The following is a 27,458-nucleotide window of genomic DNA, read 5'->3' on the forward strand; positions in this document are numbered from 1 at the left end:
CTACCCTAGCCATAAAACTAAAGACTTGGTCAAAAGTATCCACAAGGTACTCCAATTTTACCAATAAAACATTCTGAGACTCAGAGATAATCAATTAACACATGGCCAGCTATACTAGAATTTGATTTGAAGTTTTACTTTCCCTTATCAGAAGTATTGGTAGTTACCAAAATTTGGGGAACTACTTTACTCAAAAATATTTCAGAGATCTCTAAAAATAACACTATACAGTTGTATACTAGACATGGGAATGTATATAAAAACGAACCAGTATATTCGTTAAATATCCCTGATTTGTCAGATATTACTTGCTTCATATTCTCAGGATCCAGAGAACCCCAACAAATATGAAACAACTAATATAACCCTTTTTTATTCGTCCCATCATTCCCTATCTGCTTATGCCCCCGCGGATGACCTTTTCCTTGGGGGCATAAACAGGGATTTTCCCTTTGGGTGGCTTGCTAAAGACCTTTGGGTGGATCGCTTTGATCCATGCTTTCCCTCCTCTTGCTATGCCCTGCAGGGCTTAGCAAGAGGAGAAAAAAAGGAATCAAAGCAATCCCGCAGCTGTGGCTGAGCAATTGCTTTGATTCCTGCTTTCTCTCCTCTTGCTATGCCCTGCAGGGCTTAGCAAGAGGAGGGGAAAAGGGATCAAAGCACTGCAGGATCGCTTTCATCCCTGCTTTCCCTCCTCTTGCTATGCCCCACGGGGCTTAGCAAGAGGAGGGGAAAGGGATCAAAGTTCTGCAGGATTGCTTTGATCCGTGCTTTCCCCGGGGCATGGCAAGAGGAGGAAAAGCAAAAACAAAACAAAAAACAAAACAAAAGACCCGCCAAATGATGAATTGATTCGTTGTTCGTTGGGTCACTGACGAGCGATTCGTGGTTTGTCAGGTTTGTGGTTCATCTCTATTGTATACCCATTTGAGCCAGAGATCTATCAGTAGCTTGAGATCCACTTTCTGACCATCCAAATGTATACTACTTGTATTCTTCACTGTCTATACATTTTTGAAGTTGAGTCAATGTTCTTCCCAAAACACCAGCATTTTGAAAATGGCATGAAGAAAAATACCAGTAATTTGTTAGGCAAACAACATGATAGAATAATCTCCTAATTTTCAGTTCCGGGGGGGGGGGCTTGAAACCAATCCCCAGCAGATATGGGGATCCTACTGTACATCCAGCCATTCAGAGTAAGACATTCAACAGAAATTCCTTTTGAATCAGAAATAGAGGCTTTTTTCCAAACAGCACTTTTCCAAACAAAAAGTTAGAAAAAATGACAGAGAATATCACAAGAGAAGCAACAGCAAAACATTAATCAGCAGAAATAACACACTGCAAGGAGTAGGAAGTATCTAAAAAGATGTATAACTTAGTAATTTGCGAGTTGGAATCACTGGAAGGCAGATTTTAAAATTTCTTCAGTAGAGAAGGAACACATTAGTCTGCTCTTAAGGCAGCTAATAATTTAAATGGCTCCAGTAAGTCAAGAACTGAGCCTCTCATTTCCTGACAGAAAGATATTCTGTTGTTTACCACAGTACATTGCAGCTAAAGTAGTCCCACTGAATCAGTGGGGTTTTGTGAGTCAACTTCTCCCTAAGTTCCACTGGTGCAATGGGCCCATTCTAGCTGTAACCTTAGGAACAGGATTCTATCCAGCAGTGACCACTTCCCAAGAGATAATTTCTTTTAAAGCTCATTTAATATTTTAGCTGGAAATAATAATAACCTTTGAACTGCAGAGCTGGAAGGGACCATATGGATTATCGAGTCCAGCCTCTCTCAAGGAGGTAAAGTGGGAAATTAAAGAATAAATTGCCGCATAGCATATGCAATGCAAAATATACCTTCTCCTCATCAATGGGTCTCTCCCTCCCACCACACAAACCTAGCAAAGGAGGACACGACTGGATTGCTGTATCTCAACCCCTTGCTTTAGCAGAGTACAGTACAGGACTTATAGGCAGCCTGTGTAGCAATGGTGGTTTGTTTATGTGTTTGTTTTAATGACACAGAAGCTCTTCATGTAAGGAAGAGACTATGTAAGCAACAATTTACAGGCCTAATTACAATCATACCAAAGGTATTTCAATGCAGGAAAATTAATGTATGCTACCTGTATAGACAAATCTTTGCCTGCATCCTGAATACTTTTGATTTGTTAAACCTGAGTTTAACATCTTTTTCTCTATATATATATATCTCAAAATATTTCAACTGATTCAGTCTTACCTGTCCAAGGGGATGTAATTCAGAATGGATCCAGCCATTGCTTTGGTGCTGGCATTGTCACTAACTGTTCCTAAGCTAACGGTGCCTGATTCTCCACTCAAACTGCATCTCTCCTTCTGCACATCTGCTTGGACTTCCAACCTTGGGAAGAAATATTATTTCAATACTTATTTTTTCATTTTGTAATAATTTAAGCCTTTCTAAAAAGTATAATGATTTTGTCAGAAATAAAAGAATCAACTCACAAAGTAAAATAAAAGGCACCTTCAACTATAATATACACAGAAAATGTGACATTCAGAGCAGACTTTCTCACCTGTTAAAGCAGTTGACCATAGCACTGCCTGACAGACTTCCTGTTATGCTAGCTCCAGCCAAGGCCATGGTGCTGGCTGTTTCACTCAGGTTGTCTCGAATGGCTCCTATTCTGTCCATATGGCTTCCACTTGCACTTAGGCTTCCAGTCAATCCTCCAACACTTTCTTCACCTATGCTAGGGTTGTGACGGGCCTCTGCTACAGATGTAGTATCTAAATTTGAAAGCGGAAGTAGTTGAAATTAACAAGTATTTGGCTGAACCTCCTTCAGTGTACGTTTTATTTGTGGCTGGTCTTTTGACTGTAAAAAAGTTTTATCTATCTATCTTCAGTGTAGAGAAGAACACTGTTCATAGAGAAGCAACTGTAATAGTGTCTGTGTACTGTTGGGACTTTTCCACCTGTCCCACAGGTAAGAACACAGTGTTGGTCGTAAACCAGTAGATCTGAAATGCCTGAAGGTGCAAGTGAGCACATATACACTAAACTACCTAGCTGGGGCAAGAACTGAGGGAACTCAAGGAGGGAACGTAACAGGAGGAATTACCTGCTAATATAAAATACTGTCTTCCAGAAGCTGGTCAGAAATAAGATTAATGCCACCTGCAGCTTCAGAAAGTAATAGATGACTAGATTTATACCTAAGTTTTCTACAACATTTTTCCAAACAAAAAGTTAGAAAAAATGACAGAGAATATCACAAGAGAAGCAACAGCAAAACATTAATCACTAGAAATAACACACTGCAAGGAGTAGGAAGTATCTAAAAAGATGTATAACTTAGTAATTTGTGAGTTGGAATCACTGGAAGGCAGATCTTAAAATATCTTCAGTAGAGAAAGAACATATTAGTCTGCTGTTAAGGCAGCTAATAATTTAAATGGCCCCAGTAAGTCAAGAATTGAGCCTCTCATTTCCTGACAGAAAGATATTGCGCTTCTAGATTTTGGTATCATAAGAAAAGAACTCTCAATGACTTGGAGGTGAATTCTGTTTTCCAAGCAACAGTGTGTGGTGTTTTGTGCTGTGGCTCACTGTATTATGCATCTTAACTAACAGCTACAGGGGACTCCAAGTACCAAAAATATTAATGTATCTTACCTACTGTTGCATTTGTTCCACCAACAATAATATCATTTTCATCATCAAATTCTATTCTGACACCTTTTCCATTGCCAGCAGACACACCACAACCTCCACTTCGACAGAGGGAAATGGGAACAACTCCATATACATAGGCCAACATAATAGGGACACCTATACCTAGAGAAAAAAATTAAGACACTACAGTCAGTAAACAGGTCCAGACACTTGAAAATGATCACTTTGCACTTTCTAATTGTACAGCACCACAGGTTATTAAAAAAGCATTAGCAAGATTTAAAAATCCTGCCATGAGTACCCAAAAATGGCTCCTATTACATCTATATGACTTCCAATCCTGCAAACTCCTTCCGGACAACAGGAGTTCCTGTTAGACATAGTGATTTTTCCCTCCTATGTCTTCCCTTTCCATTTTACATGGAAGAAGTAGCTCTCCTTTGTACCTTTGGATCTATTTTTTTCACTGGAATGTATTGGATTGTATGTGCAGAAGATCTCCATACAGGTCTGAGCACATACGGATCTTTTGAACTCTGTTTTTTTTTTTTTTAAAGAGTGGGTCCTATTCAATCTATTTTTGAAAGATAATTTGGGAGGGGCACCAGGAAAAAGAATTGTGTTTCAACATCTTGTATCATTGAACTAATAATCTATACCTTTAAAAAACTGGCTTTCATGCAAGAACCTCATGTCAAAGTATCTATCTTTTTTTTTTTTGTATACCACCATCTTGGAAACCTTTTGTTTAGAACTAATTAGTATAAATGCATTTTAGATGTTTTTTAACTTATTTTAACTGATGTAAGCCGCCCCGAGTAGACGTTGTCTAGAGGGGCGGGGTAAAAAATTGAATAAATAAATAAATAAATAAAACCTATTCCCTAAAACCTATTAGTAAAACATTTACAGCAAAACAGACAAACATACATAACAACACAAATCCTCTTGCTTAATTATGCCAGCATTACACATGGTGTAGCTTTCAGAGATCAACTGCCTCAAATTAATGTCTTAAAGTGATTTCCTGTCTGTTGCACATTGAGTCATATGACTCCATACATAACAATGTCTAAAATGATCTCCTAACTTGAGTCAATTCACTACCAAACGTGACACAGTTTGCATTATACCAGTATAACTATGTAAGGATTTTGTTTTACTATAATAGCTTATTTAGCATTTTTCCCCTGAACTTTTAGCTGGTACTTGTACTTACCTACAGTGACTGCAGCTACAACTGGTGAAACAATTACAGACAAGGTTACACCACCTGCAATGGCTAGGTTTCTCCTATGCTTTGATATGTCTTTACCTTCATAGCGATTGTGAATCTTTAGAAGAATAGGAAAAAAATGAAGAATTAGAGCAAGCACAATTAGGTCATCACAGTTGGAATGCTATAAACTTAGAATTTTTCCCTTATCTTTGCTTTTGTCATTTTTAAATGAATACTCTGAAAATATTTTTGGTAAAATTCTAAACAATACAAAATAGCTCTTATAAGGGCCCCAAGTATTCAAACTGAAGAGTGTATGAAGAAATTGGCAAAATATTTGAAGACTTCCATATCATGGCAGGTTTAATTGAAAACATTTATGCAACAATTTATCATTTTTATATCCTCATCTCCAATTTCTTGCATTTTCATACAACAGTCCCAGCCAAGTCAAAATTTCTTGCCTCCAAAAGTGTTTTTTTCCTAATGCTTCCTAGACTTTTGCCTATCTCAAATATATGTTATCCTCTATCTTTTATTTAACAGTCCTTGTCCCTGATTTATTTATTGTTGTTAACTTGCATATAAATCTATTCACTATTTTCGCCATAAAAAAATCTCTAGTGGTATGCACCACCAGTAAGAGGCAAAGAAAAACACATGGTCAACAAGAAAGAAGAAACTTGCAAAAGCTTTTTAGAAAAGTTAAAAAGTTAAAAGTTACAAAACACAGCAATACAGATTTTGCTAAAAGTCTAGGTGAATGTGTAGGTCTTCAGTTGGTAATAAAAGCTGGTAAGACTAGGCACCAAGCATTTCTGAGTTAGGAGCAAATTCCTCGGGGTGGCTGTACTCTGTCCTGAGATGCCATGTAGAAATCCCCTGGCAAGGGCCAACACAGTCAAGAAGGCATGCTCACCAAATCTTAATAACCATGCAGGCAGAGAAAGTCAACAGGTCCTAAGTCCTAAGATTTATATGTCAACAAAAGCATGTTGAACATGGTTCCGGCAGCTCCAACCCGTTTAGTACTTGTGTAATATGTTCCCAGTTGGGTGCTTCAAATAGCAGTGTAGCTGTAGCATTTGCACAAGTTGCAGCTTCTGAACTAACCTTGCATGAGGTCCTACACAGACTGTTAAATTGCTATACTGGAGCCAAAATTGTGCTCACAACCCAGGATTCAGTCCCAGGTAGCCACCTCAAGGTTGACTCAGCCTTCTATCCTTCTGAGGTTGGTAAAATGAGTCCCCAGCTGGCTGGGGGGGCATGTGTAGCCTGGATAATTAACTTGTAAACCACCCACAGAGTGCTTGAAGCACTAGGGGGCGGTATAAAAGAAGCACACATTTTTTGCTTTTTAAAAAAATATTATTTCAACCTGAATGTTCCCTTGCAAATACTCCACAGAAAATTCTCCAGCATCTCTTTGTTTGGGAAGTTGTTAAAACAATCTAAATCACATGAAACCACTTTGACAGGCACTTGAGGAGGCAATCGAGGCTATGGAGATATTCTTTTTCTTTCTTTTTGACTCTACTGTACTCTCAATAAGCATGAAAAATGTACTAGCATGTGCTCCAGCCTGTTTTATAGACTTCATCAAGATATTTCAAATACAGTGGTGCCTCGCAAGATGAATTTAATTCGTTCCACAGTTAATGTTGTCTTGCGAAAAATTCGTTTTGCGACACGCGGTTTCCCATAGGAATACACTGAAATCTAATTAATGCGTTCCTAAGGGCAAAAAAAGTCGGAACAAAGTCAAATTTGGTTTACAAAGGGTTTATTAAGTGCTCTTTAAAGCCATACATATTGTGCAGATGATTTCAAAAATTTCAATCAAAAAACGTTAACTTTTTAAACATGATAGAAAAACATTTAAAAATAAGCAAACATGAGGCAGGAACAAAAAACGGAAAACATCCATCTTGCAAAGCACGGCCATAGGAACATTCGTCTTGCGAGTCATCAACCCCATTGCCAAAACCACTCATCTAGTGAGTTTTTTTGTCCTGCGAGGCATTCGTCTTGCGAGGCATCACTGTACATCCACCCTAGACATCATACAAATTGCTTTACCATCCACACCCCAAGTCTCACAAGGATCCAACCATGATCACAAGCCTTCATAATTTCAAACCATACTTTGCACATTCCACTGCAAAAAGCAAATAAAGTGGTCTTAACCAACCAGATAGGCGGGATATAAATAAAATAAAATTAAATAAATAAATACTTTGCATTATATGTTTGGCCTATGAGACACAGTGACCATGTTGTCTGAGACAGGAACTGACAGACAACCTGGCATGGACACCGAAGTTGAAAGATCACTGTTCTTCAGCTCTCTAAAACCACCTTCAAAGCTGCATCAATCAACTTAGAAAGAGAAACTGCTAAGTAATACAGTGGATGACATTCTTAAATTGTAAGCCCAAGAAATAAGGACAGAGCCTTAAATTAAGAGAATTAACAAAAAGACCATTAATAGAAAGAATAAGATCATTATTTATCAAGAGGAGAAAAATAGATGAAAAGGGGAAGGGAATCTAACAAGCCCAATGTTTTAACATGGTGTGAATAAACTTCGGATGTGTTTGATGTTAAGCTATTGCCTATTTAAAATGATTCCATGTGAAAATAAACACAATTCAACCTACCTTACGCCCCACATACACAGGGATCCCGATTATCATAGCTGGAATAGCAATGCCTGCTATTAAGGCAATTCCTACTGGTGCACCCACAAGTGTTCCCAACTGCCACAGTATTTTCTTCTTCCGACTCCATGGCTTTTTCCCCCAGAATGTACAACCTGATGGACTAAAAGAAACTTTCCGTAAACAACTCCAACCAATTAATCTTCAAAAAAATGTTCCAAGAAATATCTCTGACTAAATAAAATTCAATATAAATAGCAAGCATGTGGCCACTATGTATTGTTTTTTTAACATCAGAACCTTCAGGTTACACTTTGATAAATAGTGGGGTTACTTACCTGTAACCAGGGTTCTTCAAGTGGTCATTCTGTGAATTCACACATAAAGGGTTAAGTCAGCGCCAGCGTCGGTCCCTTTCGGAATCTTCTAGAGCTCTGCAAAGGAAACATAGTTAAACATTACCTACACTGCGCATGCTCCGCCCGCCCAAGCCTCAGTTCCATTTATCCGCCACAAATAGAGTGAATTCTCTAATAAACAGTGACGGAAGTGGGGAGGCTGAGCGGGCATGTGTGAATTCACAGAATGACCACTTGAAGAACCCTGGTTACAGGTAAGTAACCCCACTTTCTTCATTGTGGTCTTCTGTGAATACACACATAAAGGGTGACTAGCAAGCTAACTCACCGGCAGGAGGGCCGTCACTGTAGGGCGGAAGCCAACACAGCTCTCCCAAACCTGGTCTCTTTCTTTGCTCTCATGTCCAGCCGGTAATGTGTAATAAAAGTAGATGGCTGAGACCAGGTGGCAGTGCGGCAAATATCGGGAAGATCAATGCCATGAAGAAGAGCAGTAGATGACACAACAGCCCTTGTGGAGTGAGCACGTAGGTGATCAGGAGGTGTCAAGTGATGAAGCTGGTATGCTAAAGAAATTGTAGACACAAGCCACCGAGATAGTGACGACGGGGAAGCTGGAAGTCCCTTCTTGTGTCCAAAATAGCAGAGAAAAAGCCTGGAAGAAGAACGAAAGTCCTTGGTCCTGGAAACATAAAAGGCAAGGGCCCTTTTGACATCCAGCGTGTGGAGCATGCGTTCTATGTCTGAAGTAGGAGAAGCAAACAGTGTAGGTAGTACAAGTGGTTGGTTGAGATGAAAAGCAGAGACAACTTTGGGTAAGAAAGAAATATCCGTGTGCAGGACAACTTTATCCAGAAAGAATTGAAGAAAAGGTTGATCAGCCCGGAGGGCAGCCAACTCACTGGCCCTACGAGCAGAGGTAATAGCAACTAGAAACAAAACCTTGAAAGACAACAGTTTTAAGTCACAGGTCGCTAAAGGTTCAAACGGGGGTCTCATAAGAGACTGTAGTACCAAATGGAGGGACCACTGGGGAAGCGGAGGTCTCACTGGTGGGCGTAGATGTACAAGTCCCTTAAGAAACGCCTTCACAGTCGGATGTGAAAACAAATGAGAGGCTGGCGAGTCCCTCGGCTGGAAAGAAACAATGGTAGCTATATATACTTTCAGTGTAGAAATAGACAACTTAAAGTCAAATAAATAACGTAGAAATTGCAGCAAAGTGGAGAGATCAACTGGACAGGAGGGGAGACCGCGAGACTGTGTGAACTTGAGAAAACTCTTCCATTTATATGCATAAAGCAACGACGTGGAGTCCTTTCTAGATTTGTCGAGAACTTCTTTTATCTCGGGGATATCCTCCACGCTGCCAGATGGAGTGTCTGTAGATCTGGGTGGAATATGTTGCCCTTGTCCTGAGTGAGCAGGGCTGGAAAAATAGGGAGCCTTACTGAATCCAGTGTCATTGACTTCAATGTGGGAAACCACGGTTGTCTGGGCCAGCGAGGCGCCACAAGAATCGCCTCTGCTCTGTCTTGTTGAAGTTTCACTAGTGTTCTCTGCAGCAAGGGAAACGGAGGGAAGAGATATAGGAGGCCCATGGTCCACGGGATCATGAAGGCATCGCCTAGAGAGCGAGGGCCGTGTCCCGCCCTGGAGGCAAAAAGAGGGCATTTCGTGTTGACATGAGTGGCAAAAAGATCGACGACAGGCGTACCCCAACGGCGACACAGGTCTTGAAATACTTGAAGATTGAGCTCCCACTCGTGCATCTGAATAGTCCGACGACTGAGTTCGTCTGCTAGAGCATTGTCTTGTGTGGCCACATGGACCGCCACTAGAAATATGTGGTGACGGTAACACCATTCCCACAACGTTACTGTTAGGTACAGAAGAGACTGGGAATGTGTGCCTCCCTGTTTGTTGACATAGTACATGGTCGTGGTGTTGTCTGTGACTATCTGTACAGCATGACCATGTACTAGCGGGAAAAAGGATTTGAGAGTTTTGATAACGGCTATCATCTCCAAATGATTGATGTGAAAATGCCGTTCTTGCGGGGACCAAAGTGCATGAACTCGATGAGGACCGCAATGTGCCCCCCAGCCGGAGGGACTGGCATCTGTGGTGACTTGAACCGTTAGGTGGAGAGGACGAAATGGACGCCCAACCCATAGATGTGGTTGGAACGTCCACCACCTTAGTTGATGTGCTAACTCTGGGGTGACTCTTAGCCGCCGTAGCTGGTGATGGGCGAGAGGGTCGAAAAGAGCTAGAAGCCATGACTGTAAGGACCTGAGTTTGAGACGGGCATGGGCAAGCGCCAGAGTTGTGGAGGACATCAGGCCCAGAAGATGTTGGGCGTGCAACGCTGTCACCTTTGCTCCTGGTTTGAACTTTCATACTGCCCTTAGGATCTTCGTTATACGGTCCTGGGGAAGAAAAATGCGACCTTCTAAAGCATCTAAGGTCGCCCCTATGTAGTCTACAGTCTGAGAGGGGACAAGGTGAGATTTCTTGTAGTTTATTTGAAGTCCTAAGTTTCGAAGTACATGAAGTGTGAATTTTGTGTCTTGTAGAGCCTTGCTTCTGGATGGTGAGACCACTAGCCAGTCGTCGATGTAAGGGAAGACCTGGACCCCGTGGAGCCGCAGGTAAGCCGCCACAGGGGCCATGCACTTTGTAAATGTCCTGGGAGCTGTTGCCAGGCCGAATGGAAGGACCTGGTACTGGTAAATGGTGTCCAGGAAAATGAACCGAGGGAATTTTCGGTGACTGGGATGAACTGAAATGTGAAAGTATGCGTCCTTCAAATCTATGACTACAAACCAGTCGTTTTGCTTTAGCAGGTGTATGATGGATTCTAAGGTCACCATGCGGAATCTGCGGGGACGAAGGTAAGTATTTAGAATCCTGAGATCCATGCTAGGTCTGATTCCGCCGCCTTTTTTGGGCATGGCAAAATACCTGGAGTAAAAACCGTTGAAAATGTCCTTTTTTGGAACTTTTTGGATGGCGTGTTTTTTTAGCAAAGATTGAACTTCTACCTGCAAGAAAGGGTCGAAAGACGTATATTCTGCGTGACCTAAAGGTGGATATTCGGTAAACTCCAGACGGTAACCGGAATGAACGATACCAAGGACGGTAACCGGAATGAACGATACCAAGGACCCAGGTGGTTTTTGCAGGTGGTTTGTAAGACTGGCGACGACGAGGAGGCTGTCCGCGGTAGGTGGAAGTAGGAGTACTGCCTTGTGAGGATGTAGGCTGAGACTGAGGTTTATATTGTCTAAATGGTTGCGACTGACCAAACTGATTAGGAGGTCTTTTCCATTGGTATCTGGTAAATTTAGGCTGAGACTGAATGAAATAAGATTTAGCGGTCTTTTTGGCTTTGTGTAAGTCTTCCAGGTGACTATCTGTCTTTTCATTAAACAGACCAGAGGCATCGAATGGCAAGTCCTCAATTTTGGTCTTTACATAGTCAAGAATGCTTGCTGATCGAAGCCAGGCATGCCTGCGTAAGGTGACTGAGGAGACAAGGATACGAGCTGCTGCCTCGACGGAATGGCGAGTAGCGATCCTCTGATGCTTCGACACCGTTTGGGCCTCTTCAAAGGTGTTAAGATAGCCCTGTCTCACATCATCAGGCAACAGCTGTAATCCTGGGAGGAGTTTAAGCCACAGCTGTTTTTGGTAAGCACCTAGAGCCATTTGATAATTAGCGATTCGAAGCAGGAAGGAGACCAAAGAGTAGATTCTTCTTCCAATCAATTCCAACTTTTTCCCTTCCTTATTAGTAGGGATGACATGGGACCGTCCCGTAGGCTTTGAGCAGCTGGTCTCAACAATCAGAGAATTAGGAATGGGATGTTTCAAGAGGAATTTAGTGTCGTCTCCAATAATTTTATACATATTCTCAGTACGCCTTGGTAAGGGGATAGAAGATGAGGGGCGATCCCATAGTTCCTTAATAATTTTGAGTAAAGAAGGTAAATAGGAAAGACTAGGAGGTGGAGTACGCTCCCTGGTGATGTCTCCAAAAATAAGGTCCTCTCTGGGGGAGGAGGTTCATCCACTGGCAGTTTAAGGGTTTTTGCCAGTCGAGATAACATTTGAGAATATGAAGAGAAATCCTCCGAGGGGGAGGGGTCATGAGGATCACCAGTATCGGAGTTGACAGTCTCCCCCACTGGTAATGGAACAGGTGTAGGCTGCGGAGGAAGTTCGTCGTCGGAGCCTGATTGCTGTGATGAAAAGGGCTGGTCATCATCAGATGAAGATTCATGAGCCCTCTTACGAGGTCGATGTTCGACCTCGACGGCAGGAGTAGGCAGACAGACCCGCTGATGCAACCGGTGCGGGCAAAACTGGTGGAGCAGTCGGTTTGAGAGGGAGTGGCGTCGGTCGAGGGATATCGTCGATGTGTTTACGACGATGTCGTCAACGACGGGGAGGGGTAGACCCAGAAGAAGAGAGATAGATGTATTTCACTCGTCGACGTCGATGACGTCTATCAGAGGACGAGGAAGACGAAAGAGAGGAAGAGTAGCGTCGTCGACGTCGGCGATACTTCCTACTGTGGGGGCTGGAGGAGGAAGGCTCCTCCGAGGAAGATCGGCGTCGGCGGCGAGATTTTCGATGACGATTCTCTTTATGAGCCGCTCGACGTCGGTCCTTAGAAAGATGCTTTCTTTTCTCCGTTTTTTTAGCCGGAGGCGAACTCGCTCTCGACGGCGACGGCGAGACGGAATGAGCCAGAGAAGCCCGCCCGGTGGAAACAGGGCTGAAAGGGGCTAGACCCAAGCTTGCGGTTGCAAGGACAAGCTGACTTGGCGTCGGAGACTGTACGCCAAGGGGTAAAATAGGCTCAGGCTGTCGTGGAGGGAGCGAAGTCGCCGCCTCCGACACAGACTCTTTATCCCGGGACGTATCTTCCACAATCAGTGAAGGGAGAGAAGTCCCGACTGCCTCCAAGTAGTCAGTGGAGAACTTGTTCTTCGAAGGTTGTTTAGCCTTCTTGGGAGGCTTGGTAGACACAGCCTTAGAAGAAGACGCCTTTTTCGCTGGTTTTTTAGGCGGTTTAGTAGCAGGCGCCTCTGAAACCGCAGCCTCAGATGGATGAGATGTAGTCTGGGGTTCAGGCGGGGAGGCGGTGGATGGAAGCTCCATTGCCGAAGGCTTGGACGCCGATAAGGTGGAGTCCCACAAGTGCAGTTTAAGGCGTTGCTGTCTAGCTTTCAAGGCCGCCTTAGTAAAAGCTTGGCAATGCCTGCAAGTCTGGGGAGAATGGGATGCACCCAGACAAAAAAGACACGTGTCGTGCCCGTCCTGAAAAGGGATCTTGCCCGAGCAAACGACACACCGGCTAAAGGGTCCAGATGGCGGAGGGGGCATAGGCAGGAATCACAGGGACCAGGAGAAGCCGGTAAAAAGGGCGGGAAAAAATAGGGTAAAACGGGGTGGAAGAAAAAAATACCCAAACGATACCCAACAAGTCCGCAAAGAAGTGGCAATGTCCGTAGACGATCCGAGGTCAAAACCAGAAGAATAAAATGCAAAAAAGCAATCCGAAGAGGGAATTTTAGCAGAGCTAAGAACGAGAGGAACCATTTCACACAGCGGAGAAATGGAACTGAGGCTTGGGCGGGCGGAGCATGCGTAGTGTAGGTAATGTTTAACTATGTTTCCTTTGCAGAGCTCTAGAAGATTCCGAAAGGGACCGACGCTGGCGCTGACTTAACCCTTTATGTGTGTATTCACAGAAGACCACGATGAAGAACTGTGTATGCTAGTAAAAGATAATTTTCATGGAATCAGGGAGGAAAAATCTAAAATTAATATCAAATTAATACAGAGCCAACAGTACAAGACTGATGCATATATTTGTTTCGATTTCGTTTCTGAACGTGTACGTTTTGCAGAGCTGAAGCAAAAACAGAGGGAAGGAGGGATTAACAATTCAAGACTGAAGAAACATCTTCTCAACCAACATTTTAAGCACTGTTACTGGCACTGAAGCCATTTTCAATTTGTGTATTGGCACGCTCACAGCTCGTGGAGAGATATGCCAGAAAAATGATAAGGTCCATGACTGCAAACAGCATATTGGCCATGATAATCAAAATGTCCAATTTGCAAAAAGGCAATTGGGAGGAAAACATCTATGACAAATTCTCTACATGAAACAATTATGCTCACATCTTACAATTAAAACAAAACAAAATTTGGAGATTCTTGCATTAGTTTCCCATGCTTCGGAAGGTACTCTGGCATATAGAAAGGCACAAAAAGGATACTTATTAATAAACACCCTGCTTTGTGTAGTATCAAATGGTTTCCATGTAGAACAGTTTTTTAAAAAGCCAATGCAATATGAAAATATGCCTTCACACCAGGTTAGATTATGGAGTGCATCAAATATGCATTACTGAGAGAAATTTCACTTTCCTAATCATAGAACTCTTCCCCATACACACCTTAAATAATGCAAGTCTGAGATCTCCTTCATACACAGCCAACAGAATTCGCAGCCACAGACAGCGCATGTCATGTGATTGCAGCTTCCATCATTCATCTTTATTATATAAGCAGCACAACGTGGGCATGGCTTTATGTCATCAGCTATTTAAAAAGAAAATGAAGAAACACAGTACTCATATAGCTTCCAAATATAAAATGAAATATTCAAGACAGAATATCCTTTAAAAATTCTTATCAAGCAGCTATCTGGAGTTTTGGTTACAGGAAACTGCAAGAAAATTATATCCACAAATAAGCATGAGCTAATTAAATATTTCTATTTAAATAGTGAGATGGTCAAATTCTATATACAACATTTCAACGTTACAGAATAACTGAATTTGTTCAAAAGCCCATGTTTAAAGTGTCCTCTCCTTAGGGCCTGAATGTTGAAATTACTCACAAAGAACAGAAGAACAGGTTTTAAGAAGGTGTGATTTGAGTACAGAGGGGGAGTAGAAAATACTATTCCACCTACTTCTTCACGCCTCTCAAAAATTGTTTCTCCTAAGAAAAGTAGCTGGAGCAGTGTTTAATCTGTTTACATGTAACCGATGGCTAGATGACAAGGTAGGCTTCAGCAATATGTGGCAAGGCAAGACATTACACCTCTTGTACAGGTAACAATGAATGTATTATCATGCTGCAACATTATCATGAATGACACAATTTTGTGTCAGTGCAAAAGTGGTTTTTTTAATCTACAAAGATCTAACCACCACATTAACCAGTGCTTTTATAGTCAGATGCTCTGCCCCCCCCCAAAAAAATGCAGCCAAGAGCTTCATCAACAAATAAGAGTAATCAAGACCAATTTTCACCAACCAGTTACCTTCACTGTCATCCATTCATGCCAGACACCTGCTCTCATCACTGATTTCAGGACAGTTTTAAAAATCTGGTACCAACATTTATAGTGTTGAAACAAAGGTACTATAACTCTCCTTTCTTTACAAACATACATAATCAGGAAAAAGGAGTTGCCCAAGCGGCTATATTAAACTATCTAATATATACAGTATTTCCAGTCATAAATACCTGCAGCTCCAGACTCCTGACTGTAGCTAATGGATGAAGAACGAATTGTTCGCAATCGTAAACTCTGAGCTCTTTCCTGCCGAGCAGCATCACAGGTCTGGTTGGGATGCCAGATTTGTTTACAGTGGTAGCAGAACTCTGTTCCACAGCCTTCACGCCCACACATAAGTTTGGGACAGCTTGCACAGCCAAAAGCAATCACCGCGTACCTTGGATGTTCAGGAACAAACAGAAAAAATATACTTTATTCTCAGTACTATTTTGTGTTGATTAAAATAGCTGACTTTGGGGGAAAATTCAGAAGCAACTTTCTTTATGTAGGCGGAAGCACAACAGCACTCATGGAGATATAGTTAAGATAAGTAAAATAAAACTCTCAGCTAAACTGCAAATTTTCCACTAGGATGTTCTATTTGTTTTGTTTTGTATTTGGACACCAACCTCCAGAATTCTCCAAGAATTCCCCAGGCAGAATCCTGGGAGTTCTAGCCCACAGATCCACACCTACAGATACCTACAATTTCACTCACCTGGACGATGCAGGGCCTGTCTCTGCATGGTTGTCTTGGGCCTTGCTTCCTATTATTAATGTACAAGAAGGGAAGTTGCTGTGGTGATTCCCAGGGGTCTCAGTTCTTCAGGAGGTGCCCTCTGTAAAGCTTATAGAGCAGTGAGACTACAACTCCTGAAGAAGAAGCCGTACTCATAGATAGGCACTGGTCCAGGTGAGTGAAATGTTGTATCTATAGATGTCTGAGGTATATGGGCTAGAACTCCCAGAATTCTACCTTGAAAATCTGTGGAGAGTTCTGGGAGCTGGAGTAAAAAAATGATTTGGTATGTACTCTAAAGTCTAAAGCCAAAGCCACCTGTTTCAAAGTGGAATAGCATGATTCAGATTCTTACATTTTAAGCTACCTGTAGCAATGATACTTTTTTAAAAGCCTCCTTCAGATGATACACACCTTTTAGCCATGAGTAGTTAACACAAGTACAGTACGACCCCTGTATTTGTGGGGGATTGGTTCCAAGCCCCACACACGGATAAAACCCTATACGTTCAAGGCATTCTCTATTCAAATGATAGTATCAAGAAACAGTAATGTAATGCTGCCATACTTGCAGAAAGACAGACATATTTAATAGACCAACAGGAATTTAATTCTTTTCAAGTGGAAATATACACTTTGTAATATCAAGGAACAGGAGTTTCTCATATGCTTAGAGATGATTTTCAAAATCTGAAAGCAACAAGGCCTAGATTTTACGTATGGAGTTATACCTTCACTGTCCACAGAGACAAACATTTTTTCATTTGAGAAACTGTGTGTCTTTCTCACAAGAAATTCAAACAATGTGGTTGAACATTATAGAAAACAATTCATCTGTAATTATCTGTCATGGGCAGGTTAGTATTCTCTATAACCTATACCAGTGGTTGGTTGAAAGAAAAAAACATACATGGCCACAAAGGATATTTATGTGTTTTAGAGAAGGCATGCATATTATCAGTCTGATTCTAAGACTTTGCTTTGGTTGCAGTAACAAACTGACTTGTTTTGTGAAAACTAGAGATGAAGAGGATTCCTTACAGCAGCCGACTAATTCCCAGCAATCAAGCCAGAGAAGCAGGTGAGGTACGGAAGTAATGACTGACCTCTTTATGTACAGGACTGCAGCTGAAATCCAGAAAGTGGAGCATGTTTTTACACCACAAGTTTAAAAAAAAAAAACAACTTTAATACAACACAGAGTTCAGATACTATGAATTCTTTGTGATTCTGGACATCTTTGATCACATAGGACCCTATGAACACACAAATAATACACATACTCTCTCTCACACTCTCTTAATATATATATATTTGTAGCACTATGAGTAACTGCAAGGCAGTTCTTTGTTGAAGAACTGAGGTGTGAAATCCAACCCACAGATGTCTCAGCCACAACTTTAAAACAATAACCTTATTGCTTCCTGCCTCGTCTAAGACATATGTGCCTGGCGAAATTCATTTTGCCAAGAACTTTACATCTAAGAGTTACCGGTACCTCCAGGAAACCCCATCCTGCCAAAAACATTTGGACTTTTGGTACTTGCTTTGAAGAATTGGGATTTATCCCCAAATGTTTGCATATTGTATTATGTTTTTAAATTAGTGGCCTATAAAGGTATCTCCTATTCTTGCATTTGTATTTTATAACAACCACATGTATCCCTTTTTTTTTACTGCAAGACAAAAAAATCTTGCACTGTACCGAACAGAAAGACAGGAAGGGTTTTTTATGTTTTGGTCTCCCTGGGAACTGCTCCTGCTTCACAATGGAGGAAAGCCTGAAACTCATAGAAATACAAACCACAGGATTTCCAATGAAGTGAAGTGTTCACCTATTTTATTTCAGAAAGAACATCATTGTATTCTAGCTGCCTGTATTCAGTTTTGGTTTTTTGAGCATACAGTTCTTGCCATTATCTGTTGTGTTCTATGACGGTTATAAAACAAGTAAGACGACTCTAACTGCAACTGAAATATCAATAAACTACATAAAATCACTTGTATTTAACTTACAATATGCCAACAAAGCAGCTTTGATTAATGAATGTTTATATACTATAATAAGTATTACATAAAAATCAGTCATCTGAAGGAACAAGATTGTGCTTATGCAATCTCACATAAAAATAATCTTTTAAGGTGACACAACCTTATTTTACAAAAGACCTATGTTCCCAGCTGCACACGCTATCAAGAACAGAACTGTTCACTAATTTCATGAATTAGTTTATACTAGAACTATGGAATGCAGCAGTCATAAAGCAGTTTTTTTAAGAAATGCAAAACATTCTCTGTAGGATTCCTGTCATGATAAAAGAAGTACAAGCACAATCTTCTGTGGTAGTTTGGATTTTATTTGACTGATGAAAGTAAACACTGATAGAGGGTTGTGGCGGCAAGCATTCTTGGAAGACACTGATAGTCTGGATTCATTCCATCCGGCATCCAGGCTGCGCCATGGGACCAAGACAGTTCTGGTCACACTGCTTAATGATTTATTAAGGGAGGCTGACCAAGGGAGTGTGACCTTGTTGGTCCTTCTGGATCTCTCAGCAGTCTTCCATACTGTTGACAATGGTATCCTGGACAGCCTGTTAAGTTTAGAGAGTGGAGGTTCGGTATTAACTCTGGCTCCAGTCCTTTCTTAATGGCCATGTCCAGAAAGTGCAGTTTAAGGATGCTGTTTTGACTCCATGGATTCTGCATTGTGGAGTCCCACAGGGGCTAATAATCTCCCCAATGCTCTTTAACATCTATGCCATTGGGCAATCTGGAGATCTGGAGTTCACTTTCATCAATATGCTGATGACACACAAAACTATCTCTTCCTCTTATCATCAGCAATGGAAGCTGCGAGAAGCCTGAAGCAGTGCTTGACCTCTGTTATGGACTGAACAAGGGCTAACAGATTGAAATTGAATCTAGACAAGAAGGAGATCATGTTGTTGACAGTGGAGCCTGCCTGGTTAGGAGGCATTTTATCTGGGCTGGACAGAATTCCATCTGTCCTAAAAGACTAGTTCCTCAACTTGGATGTGTTTCTGAACCCAGTTCTCTCAATGGAGAATCACATTTCTGTCATAGCCAGGTCTGCCTTTTCTCATCTTTGGCAGAATGTGGTCTTTTCTAGACAAAAACTCCCTAATCACACTGATTTATATGTTGGTAATCCCTAGGATTCACTACTGCAATGCCTTCTATGTGCTGCTGCCTTTGAAGGCAACACGGAAGCTTCAGTGGGTACAAAATGCACTGGCTGGATTAGTATCAAAAGCATGGAGAAATGATCACATCTCTCCAATTCTGGCACGCCTGCACTGGCTGCCTGTCTACTTCTGTGCCAAATTCAAAAGTGTTACTGGTAACTTATAAAGCCTTTAACAGTTTGGGACCCTGTTACCTGGTGGAGTGTCGCTCCTTAAGTCTACCAGGGGCCCCTGTTTAGGCAGGCTTCATGGTTGTGAATGGCCACCCCAGAGAGGCCTGGAAAACTATCATCAGGTACCAGTAGTGGCTGCAACACTACGGAATGCATTGCCTGTTGATGTGTGGCAGGTTTGTTCCCTTCTGACATTTAGGAAAGGTATGAAATCTGAACTTTTCAGAGAGGCCTTTAGGAACATCTTCTCCCTTTGATATTCTCACAGATCCATGTGTTTCAATTTGTGTCTCAGTTTGAGTTTACTTGCCATTGCCTCTGGGATTCTTTTTTTTTTTTTAATTACTGGTGGGTTTTTGTTTGGTGTGGGTTATTTTTACTGCTGTTGTAGCGCTCTGTCACTAGATGGGTTGGATAGAAGTACGGATATAATAAACAAACAAACATGCACACACGAATATAAAATACAGGCAGTATGGGAATAAGTGTACACCATGAGCACTTTAAAATACAAAACCACAGGTACATTTAGTCTTGTATTTAAGGTTTTTCTTACTGGCAGAAAAACACGTAACTCACAATTTACCATATTTTTCTGTGTATAAGACATGCCATGTATAAGATGCCCCCCACGTTTCTATCCCAAAATTAAGAAATCTAAGTGGGGCTTAGCAAATGTAGGGTAAAAAGGATCAAAGTGCCGGAGGATGGCTTTGATCCCTGCTTTCTCCCTTTATGCCAAGCCCTGCGTGGCTTAGCAAAAGAATGGGGGAAATGGACCAAAGCAATTCCACAACTGCAAAATTATTTTGATCCCTTTCTCCCTTATACAGCCACGGGATTGCTGTGATCCTTCCCCCCTCCTTTTGCTAAGCCCCATGGGTCTTAGCAAGCAGAGGGGAAAGCAGGGATCAAAGCCATCCTGCACCACTTTGATCCCTGCTTTCCTTTTGCTAAGGTTTAGCAAATGGAGGAGAACGCAGGGATCAAAGACCTGCAGGATCACTTTGATCCCTGCTTTGTGCTTCACTTGTTTTTTTTCCTCAACTTACTTGCGTGTATAAGACTGTCAAAGAAAATTACAGGCCTGAGCAGAATAGAGAATCCATAATGAACAGATGTGTTAAAACTGAGTCATGATGACTCAGCAGTGCTGATGCAACTCATGGATGATGCAACTCAGGGATGATGCAACATGTAATCTGATTGGTTCTGTATATGTATATATGTGTGAGTTGTATCCTTCCTGCTTGAGATGACTGCTACTCGTTATGCTGCCAGACTGCTGTAAATATATGTTGGTGGAGGAAATGCTGCTGGAGTGTGCGAACCAAACAAATGAACATGTGAGTACCAAAATATTTGCAAGTACAACAATTTTCCGAACATCAAAACTGTGTGTGCCAGGTGATGTAACCAAGGAGCATTTTAAACTTAAATCAAAAAAATTATTAAAAGCATCTTTTGAAAGAAATAATATGCTATATATTAAAGCAGTTTTGGGCTTTAACATTTATAATCTAGTAATGTGGGAATTAATGAAAGAAGAAAAAGAATAACTACCTACCCGCAATCTGGAGCAGGACACCATCTACAATCAGGGTCTGCAACAAGCCACCGTCTAAGCATAAATTCTTCATATTTTTCCATCAAGATGTCATCATTTAATATCAATCGAATGTCGTGTGGATTAAATCGCTCAGAGCATTCAGGACAGCTGATATTAACTCTGCTCTCAGAAATTTCTATCCGGAGATACTGTCGTAAGCAATCTACACAAGATCTATGGTGACAAGTCATTATTTCTGGAAATCTCTCCTTAGCGTGCCGCAAAAGGCACAAAGGACACTCCATGAAGTCTCCACTCTGTTTACTGCAGATGTTTGTTCCATTCTCAGATGACATATAGGCAGAGAAAATGGAGTTCTTGTCTGTGCACATTTCTGAGTGTATAGTTTCAATACTTGCAATCCCATCCACTCCTCCATTTATATCTCTGGATTTGCGTTTTGTATCCCTTTTTCTTCGAAAGAAAGATCCCAATGAAATTCTTCTTTTCTTTGGTGCCTTTTTAATTGAAGGCAAGCTTACAGAAGAAGCAGACGACTGCAGGTCCCTGTCAGATCCCATTTGCCGATGTAAACTCATGGCCAAAACACTCATCAGAATTAGATCAATACGTATGTCCAACTTTAATCATTTTAAGGATAAAAACACTACTGGGAAGTTGCACATTCTGGTCATGTTGGGAGTGGAGCTTAAGTCATGTTCTGCATAGTCAGATGAGATTTTTTCAGTGTAAAATTCTTCTAATTCCAAGAAAACTCTCTGGAGACTCTGTAAATGAGGAAATAGATTAGCATTGCGTGCATTCAAGTCCTCTAATCATTTTTAAAGTACTTCTATGTTGTGCTTAGTCATATTACAGGGCCTCATCAACTCATGCTCCAGCCACCTGTTTCATTTGTGTCTATTAACAAGACAGTATCAACAGAAAACGCAGATGTCTTTCTATTGTAACTAGACAACATGTAGATAATAATATTTTAGAATAATACAGTGGTGCCTCGCATTACGACGTTAATTTTTTCCAGTGAAATCAATGTAGAACGAAAACGTAAAGCGAAAATAAAAAAGCCATTGAAACGTATTAAAACCTGGTTAATGCGTTCCAATCGGCTAAGAACTCACCATCCAGCGAAGATCCTCCATAGGGGTGGCCATTTTCGGGTGCCTGTGCAGCAAAAAATGGCTCCTAAACACAGCAGGGAGCCATTTTGAGCACCCGGTGGCCATTTTGAAAACCTGACGATCAGCTGTTTTGATTGTCGGGAAGCGAAAATCGGTTCCCGAAACAGGGAACCAATCATTGCCCAGCAAAATTCCCCCATTCAAAACGTCATTTTGCGATCGCTTTTGCGATCCCAAAAACCTCGTTGTAATGCGGATTCATTGTTAAACGGAGCACCCGTCTTGCAAGGCACCACTGTATTTTGTAAGCCACCCAGAGTAGTAGCATGTTCACTAAATGGATGGGGTATAAATCCAAACAAACAAATAAAGAAATAATGAGAATCACAATCCCAATAAAAATACCTAAGGAACAAAGGCAGAAGAGAAATGGGGAACAGGAAGAATGAAGTGGGGGAGAAGAAAGAATGAAGTAGAACAGGATGCTAAAATCCTGTTGCTCAGTGCAGTAAATTCCCTGATATTATAACCATGTAAACCCTGGATGCTTCCTATGAGTATGCACTGATATCTAGAAACGTAATAAATGGAATTACAAATATTATCTGCCTCAATAAATGCACTTTTAACTTTCACTTACCATCCCTCCCTATAGAAGTAGACTCTTCTGTGGAGGTATTAGACCTGAGATCTGCACTGCCACTAGTTTCTTGGCTGTTGTTTGTCCCAGCCTGTGTGAACATTCTCTTGACATTCTAGCTTATATAAGTGGAGATTTTTTAAAATAAATATGAAGTTATATGTGCAATATTATGACTGAAATGGTACATCTACTTTAATGTCAGTGCAAACATGTTCCTAAAGTTCTGAAAAATGTATGAGATCACAACAAATCTCACAATAAAAATTGCAGCCTTAATAGCATATATTATTTGTATAAAACAGTTGGTTCAGATCCAAAAAAATATAATTCCAGTACCAGAAAGGGATTTATGGGTTGTTTCCATCTTCAGTGAAACATATATGAATAGTACAAAGTGGTTCTTCTATTCGTGCATGTCCTCACAAAGATTTTCCCCCACAAGCTCTATAAAGATTTTTCCAAACAACCCATACAAGTTTTAAACATTTAATCACATGAACTAGAATTAACAATTCCTCAGAGAAATATAGTAAGTTCAATGTTGTTTTGAGAAGTCATACAATTCGAACTAATACAGACTAACATTAAGTTTGTATCCATTTCCTCCATATGAAATATGAAACAGCTAATTATTTCTCTCTCTCATGACCCTGTAGAAAGTAGCTGCACTTTCAAATCTAAAAGCTATTAAGTAGTAGTCACTTGCAATTATGCTACTGCAGAAAAGTCTCAGTTAAATTTACTATGACAAGATTAGGGCCCATGCATTTACAAGATGCATAAAGTGGTCTTTTATTATTTATTTATTTATCTGGCTTCTATACCACCCATCTGACTACTAGGCCACGCTGAGCGGTTTACATACCGTATTTTTCGCTCCATAAGACGCAGTTTCCCCCCAAAAAAAGTGGGGCAGAAAGTATGTGCGTATTATGGAGCAAATGCTATAAAAAAGGGTTCAGGCACCATCACTCAGAAGCCTCCCACCGCCATGCTGGGAGGCCTCTGAACTGGCACCAGAGGATGCTTGCTGTGGCAGCCACATTAGACCTTACCACTCTGCCATCTACACTGCTGGCTTTCCAGGATCTGCCTCCTGGAAAACCAGCAAGGCCAACAGGCCTATGGCAACAAATTTAAATGACAGAGGGCAGTGAAAACAGGCAAGGACCAAAGGAGAAAGAGTGATTCTAAAAAGGCTAGTGGAAACCACAAACACAGTCCCCCACTACCATAAATTAAGCAGTTGATTTTCCCACATTTGGGGAAATTACAGGGATCAGCACATCCGAAGTGCAATGGATGAGCCTTACAGTGGGAAAACCACTTTTACGATCATGGTATCTCCCCTGCCAGGTATGACTTAGAGTGGCCCCTGCACCTCCTATCCCCTTCTGTGCCCTGCCCCCCCAAGGCATGGTGACCCCCCGCTGCACTTCCTGCTCAGAACAGGGCTGCACAGTCCCAGTCCCCCCAGAGGCCAAGAGAGCTCCTCAGTGTTTTGGGGTGCCCCACAGGACCCCCATCAGGGGCTGGGTGTTCCTCCCACAATCCTCCAGTGCACAGATATTAGCATACCTAATGTGCGGTGAAGGCAGGGAAAGCGGGAAAGTTAGTGAAAAGGCTGCATGTCTGCTTCCTTACTAGCCCAAGCTGTTAGAGAGCTGGGAGAGAGACCTGAGACTGCCTGGTATTGTCATTTTAAAATGTGAAGAAACCTGCTTGTGTAGAAATGTGCACACTTGCTTTAACAGCTTCTAGTTTTGCTTTAAAAGCTGCCTGGGAAGCCTTTCAGACCAGTGCCGATCAGCTATTAGGTGGGGAGAGGGAAGGAGCAGAGAAGAGCACAAAATGGCTGCCGGCTGCCTGCTGGGTGCCGGCTTTTAGCTGTTTGGTGCTGTTTTTCGGCTGTTAGGCACTGTGAAGAGCCGGGCACAGTCTACAGTACCTGGTGACTTTTAATTTTTTTAAAGTTTCTGACCTTTTCCCCCCATAAAAATGCATTAATTAATTTTCATTTTATTTCTATGGGAAATTTGAATTTGACTTGCAAACTTTTCAACTAAGTCTGGGCATCTAATAGAGAATGTATTTCCAAAGGGTGTTGCAGCAAGGAAACTAACTGTGCTTTATGAGCCAGAACAAACTTGGCTGCTGATCACAAATTAACCCTGCATACATGGGAAAGCAAAATTCAGTCTTACTTTTAGTTGTTTCCAAGTCCTTATGGTTGTGGTATCTCTTTGATGTATCTAAATCAGAACAGGGCCAGGAAGTCTCAGAGACAGGGCATAGTTATTTGGTTAGAGTTGGAACAGAGTTCTTGCTGTAGCACAGTGGTTCTTAACCTTTGTTACTCAGGTGTTTTTGAACTGCAACTCCCAGAAACCCCAGCCAGCAGAGCTGATGGTGAAGGCTTCTGGGAGTTGCAGTCCAAAAACATCTGAGTAACAAAGGTTAAGAACCAGTGCTGTAGCACATACTACATTTGCTGATACAGTAGTTTAAAAATTAAGAAAGTCAAAATTCTTAGTGACTTCTAACTGGATTACAGTACCTGCTTCCTGATTTCAGCTACTATAGTTTGTATTCAGTTTTTTTGGCTCGCCAAGAACATTGTTCCTGGTTGTCTTGAATAACCTGTTGTGCCTTGCATGCTATAAACGTTCAATCATGTCAGAAAACCAAGATTTGGTCTTATGCAGGGCATGTGCTACTGTTGGTGAATGGGATCAGGTTAAGCTTTGTGTTGCTGTTCTTTTGCATAACCTAAAATAAATAAGGAAAAACAGCTGTTAAATAGTTTAATTCCACTATTTATCCTCCACACAACTAAAAGGGACCTCTCAATGCAGTGCCAAATCAGTCAAGCCATTTCTAACTTAATATGTATAGGCTTCAGCTGTAGCTGGGCAGAGTTGCACAACAATCTCATCTGTCATTGAGTCATTTCTATAAGCATGGGGAGGAGGTGGATGAAAGGAAATGTAAAATATAGGTAGTGTGGTATAGGTCTTATCACCAGCTGATAATGGTCTATATGTACTTAAATTTATGGTACACAAATTTATGGTACATAAACTAGAGTACACAAAGCTTTAAGCCTCTCCATTTGTTGATGACAGTGGTAATGGTTCTTAATGCCACTGTTGACTGCTGTTCACTTACATGGTTCAAATGTTATTCTGTTATAGTTTATTAAATATTTTATTACACTATTTGGTTCAGAATATGTTTTCCTGTGTTCCTCCTCTAAAAATTAGGTGCATCTTAAGGTCAGGTGCGTCTTATGGAGCAAAAAATACGGTACTAAACATCTTTTAGTTTGACAGGTATATCCAGGAAGAGATAGAGAAGTTGGAAACAATTTTTTAATCAACAGGCCAAGAAACTACAAGACATGAGAGTACTAATTCTAGACAGAAAATAATTATTATTATAACACTACATGTTTTAGGTTTTGTTGTACACCACCTTGGGAAAGCTGACTACAAAGGCAGATTATACTTATTTTTTAAAAAATCTTGATGTTTTTATTTGCTTGTCAAATCTGATATGTTGTTGTATATTCCCTTTTATAGCAGCAGTCCTGCTAGGCAACTAATACATCCCTGTCCTTACATAGGTCTTTGCTGAGTATGCTGCTATCCAAAGGCTCCTTCAAGTCTGTGTCTAGTGAAAGAGTAACAGTTTAGACCTTCATATTTATTTCAAACTGAAAAATATACTGAGTCAGCAATAGAAGAAGCCAATCCGTTCATTTTCTGTTAATCTGAACTCTCTTTCCAGAAAGATGTCAACTGCCCAACGGCTTTTAAAGTCTTGGCAGAACTCAAATTATTTGTGTTTGAAAAGAACTGCAACTCTTACAAGGATAGACTCATTTGTCATCTAGCCTTTACTTCCAGTAAAAATGGTAGAAGCATAAATAGTAGAAATCTTCAGAACTGTTGACATTAAATAAAGCTATCCTTAGCAGAGGAAAGAAATAGCTAACAACTCAAACTGATGAAAAAGGGAATCAAATACAGCCTCAAAAACAATATATCACTTGAAATATGTAAGTAATTAAATTTAAACTAGAAATAGCAATGAAAAAAATCCATAATATTCCTTCATAATATTACTTCTTCCCAATTTGAATGTCCTGTTCTATGTAAACGACAAACTAAGGTAGCATGTTCCTAAGTACTGTAAAATTAAATAGGAGTAAAAAACCCAACTACTGTATACAGAAAGTTAACATTACGCACTTCACTTGTTAGGTTCAAAATGATTAAGGCAATATTGACAAATTTCTGAAAAATAAAGCATGCAATTTGAAATGGTGATTAGAATAAATTGGCTGAAATTCTGTTGGTACAGCTCTATCCGTGTAAAAAGCTAATTCAACACTGATTAAAAGTTTCCTATCCCTACCCTCAAGATTTCCAGGTTCTTCAGGGATCCCATTCATCCTGGGAAGCCTTGGGATTGGGAGAGAAGTCTTTCAGGTCCACTGTCAATTTTCAGAACACCAGTGGCAGTTTTCAAACATTAAAGAAATCCTCCCCCATTGGCTTCCTCAGGACAAAAGGAATCTCCAGGGAGCTGAGAACTCAAAAGGGGGTGGTGGAATCAGAAACCTTTAAGTAGTGATAAAAGGCTGCAGCTGATGACATCATCAGTCTTGCACATACAGCATAGCACCAATGGGATTTCAGCCATTATGCAATGTGAGTTCTCTGT

General features: G+C 41.0%; 1 protein-coding gene and 1 non-coding gene across 10 annotated transcripts in view; both read right to left on the bottom strand.

The window, feature by feature from the left end:
* RNF19A (ring finger protein 19A, RBR E3 ubiquitin protein ligase) overlaps nt 1–27,458 on the bottom strand; it is a 53,369-nt gene that overhangs the window by 2,579 nt on the left and 23,332 nt on the right. For 8 of the 9 annotated variants that reach the window (XM_078393617.1, XM_078393618.1, XM_078393616.1 and 5 more), the window contains 8 exons: nt 20,964–21,733; nt 15,464–15,672; nt 14,383–14,527; nt 7,545–7,707; nt 4,882–4,996; nt 3,663–3,824; nt 2,561–2,774; nt 2,245–2,385 (listed from right to left, as the gene is read on the bottom strand). In XM_078393617.1, coding sequence (XP_078249743.1) covers nt 2,245–2,385; nt 2,561–2,774; nt 3,663–3,824; nt 4,882–4,996; nt 7,545–7,707; nt 14,383–14,527; nt 15,464–15,672; nt 20,964–21,559 — 1,745 coding nt within the window. In that variant the 5' untranslated portion in view covers nt 21,560–21,733. Of the gene's footprint in view, nt 1–2,244; nt 2,386–2,560; nt 2,775–3,662; nt 3,825–4,881; nt 4,997–7,544; nt 7,708–14,382; nt 14,528–15,463; nt 15,673–20,963; nt 21,734–25,287; nt 25,500–27,458 lie in introns of all 9 variants that reach the window. The other variant, XM_072999190.2, reaches the window with a different exon arrangement.
* LOC140707079 (U1 spliceosomal RNA) lies at nt 23,931–24,094 on the bottom strand. The gene has a single exon (XR_012087077.1). It is a non-coding gene; the product is annotated as a U1 spliceosomal RNA (small nuclear RNA).

This window comes from Pogona vitticeps, chromosome 4 (assembly GCF_051106095.1).
Source record: "Pogona vitticeps strain Pit_001003342236 chromosome 4, PviZW2.1, whole genome shotgun sequence".
Taxonomy (NCBI): Eukaryota; Metazoa; Chordata; class Lepidosauria; order Squamata; family Agamidae; genus Pogona; species Pogona vitticeps.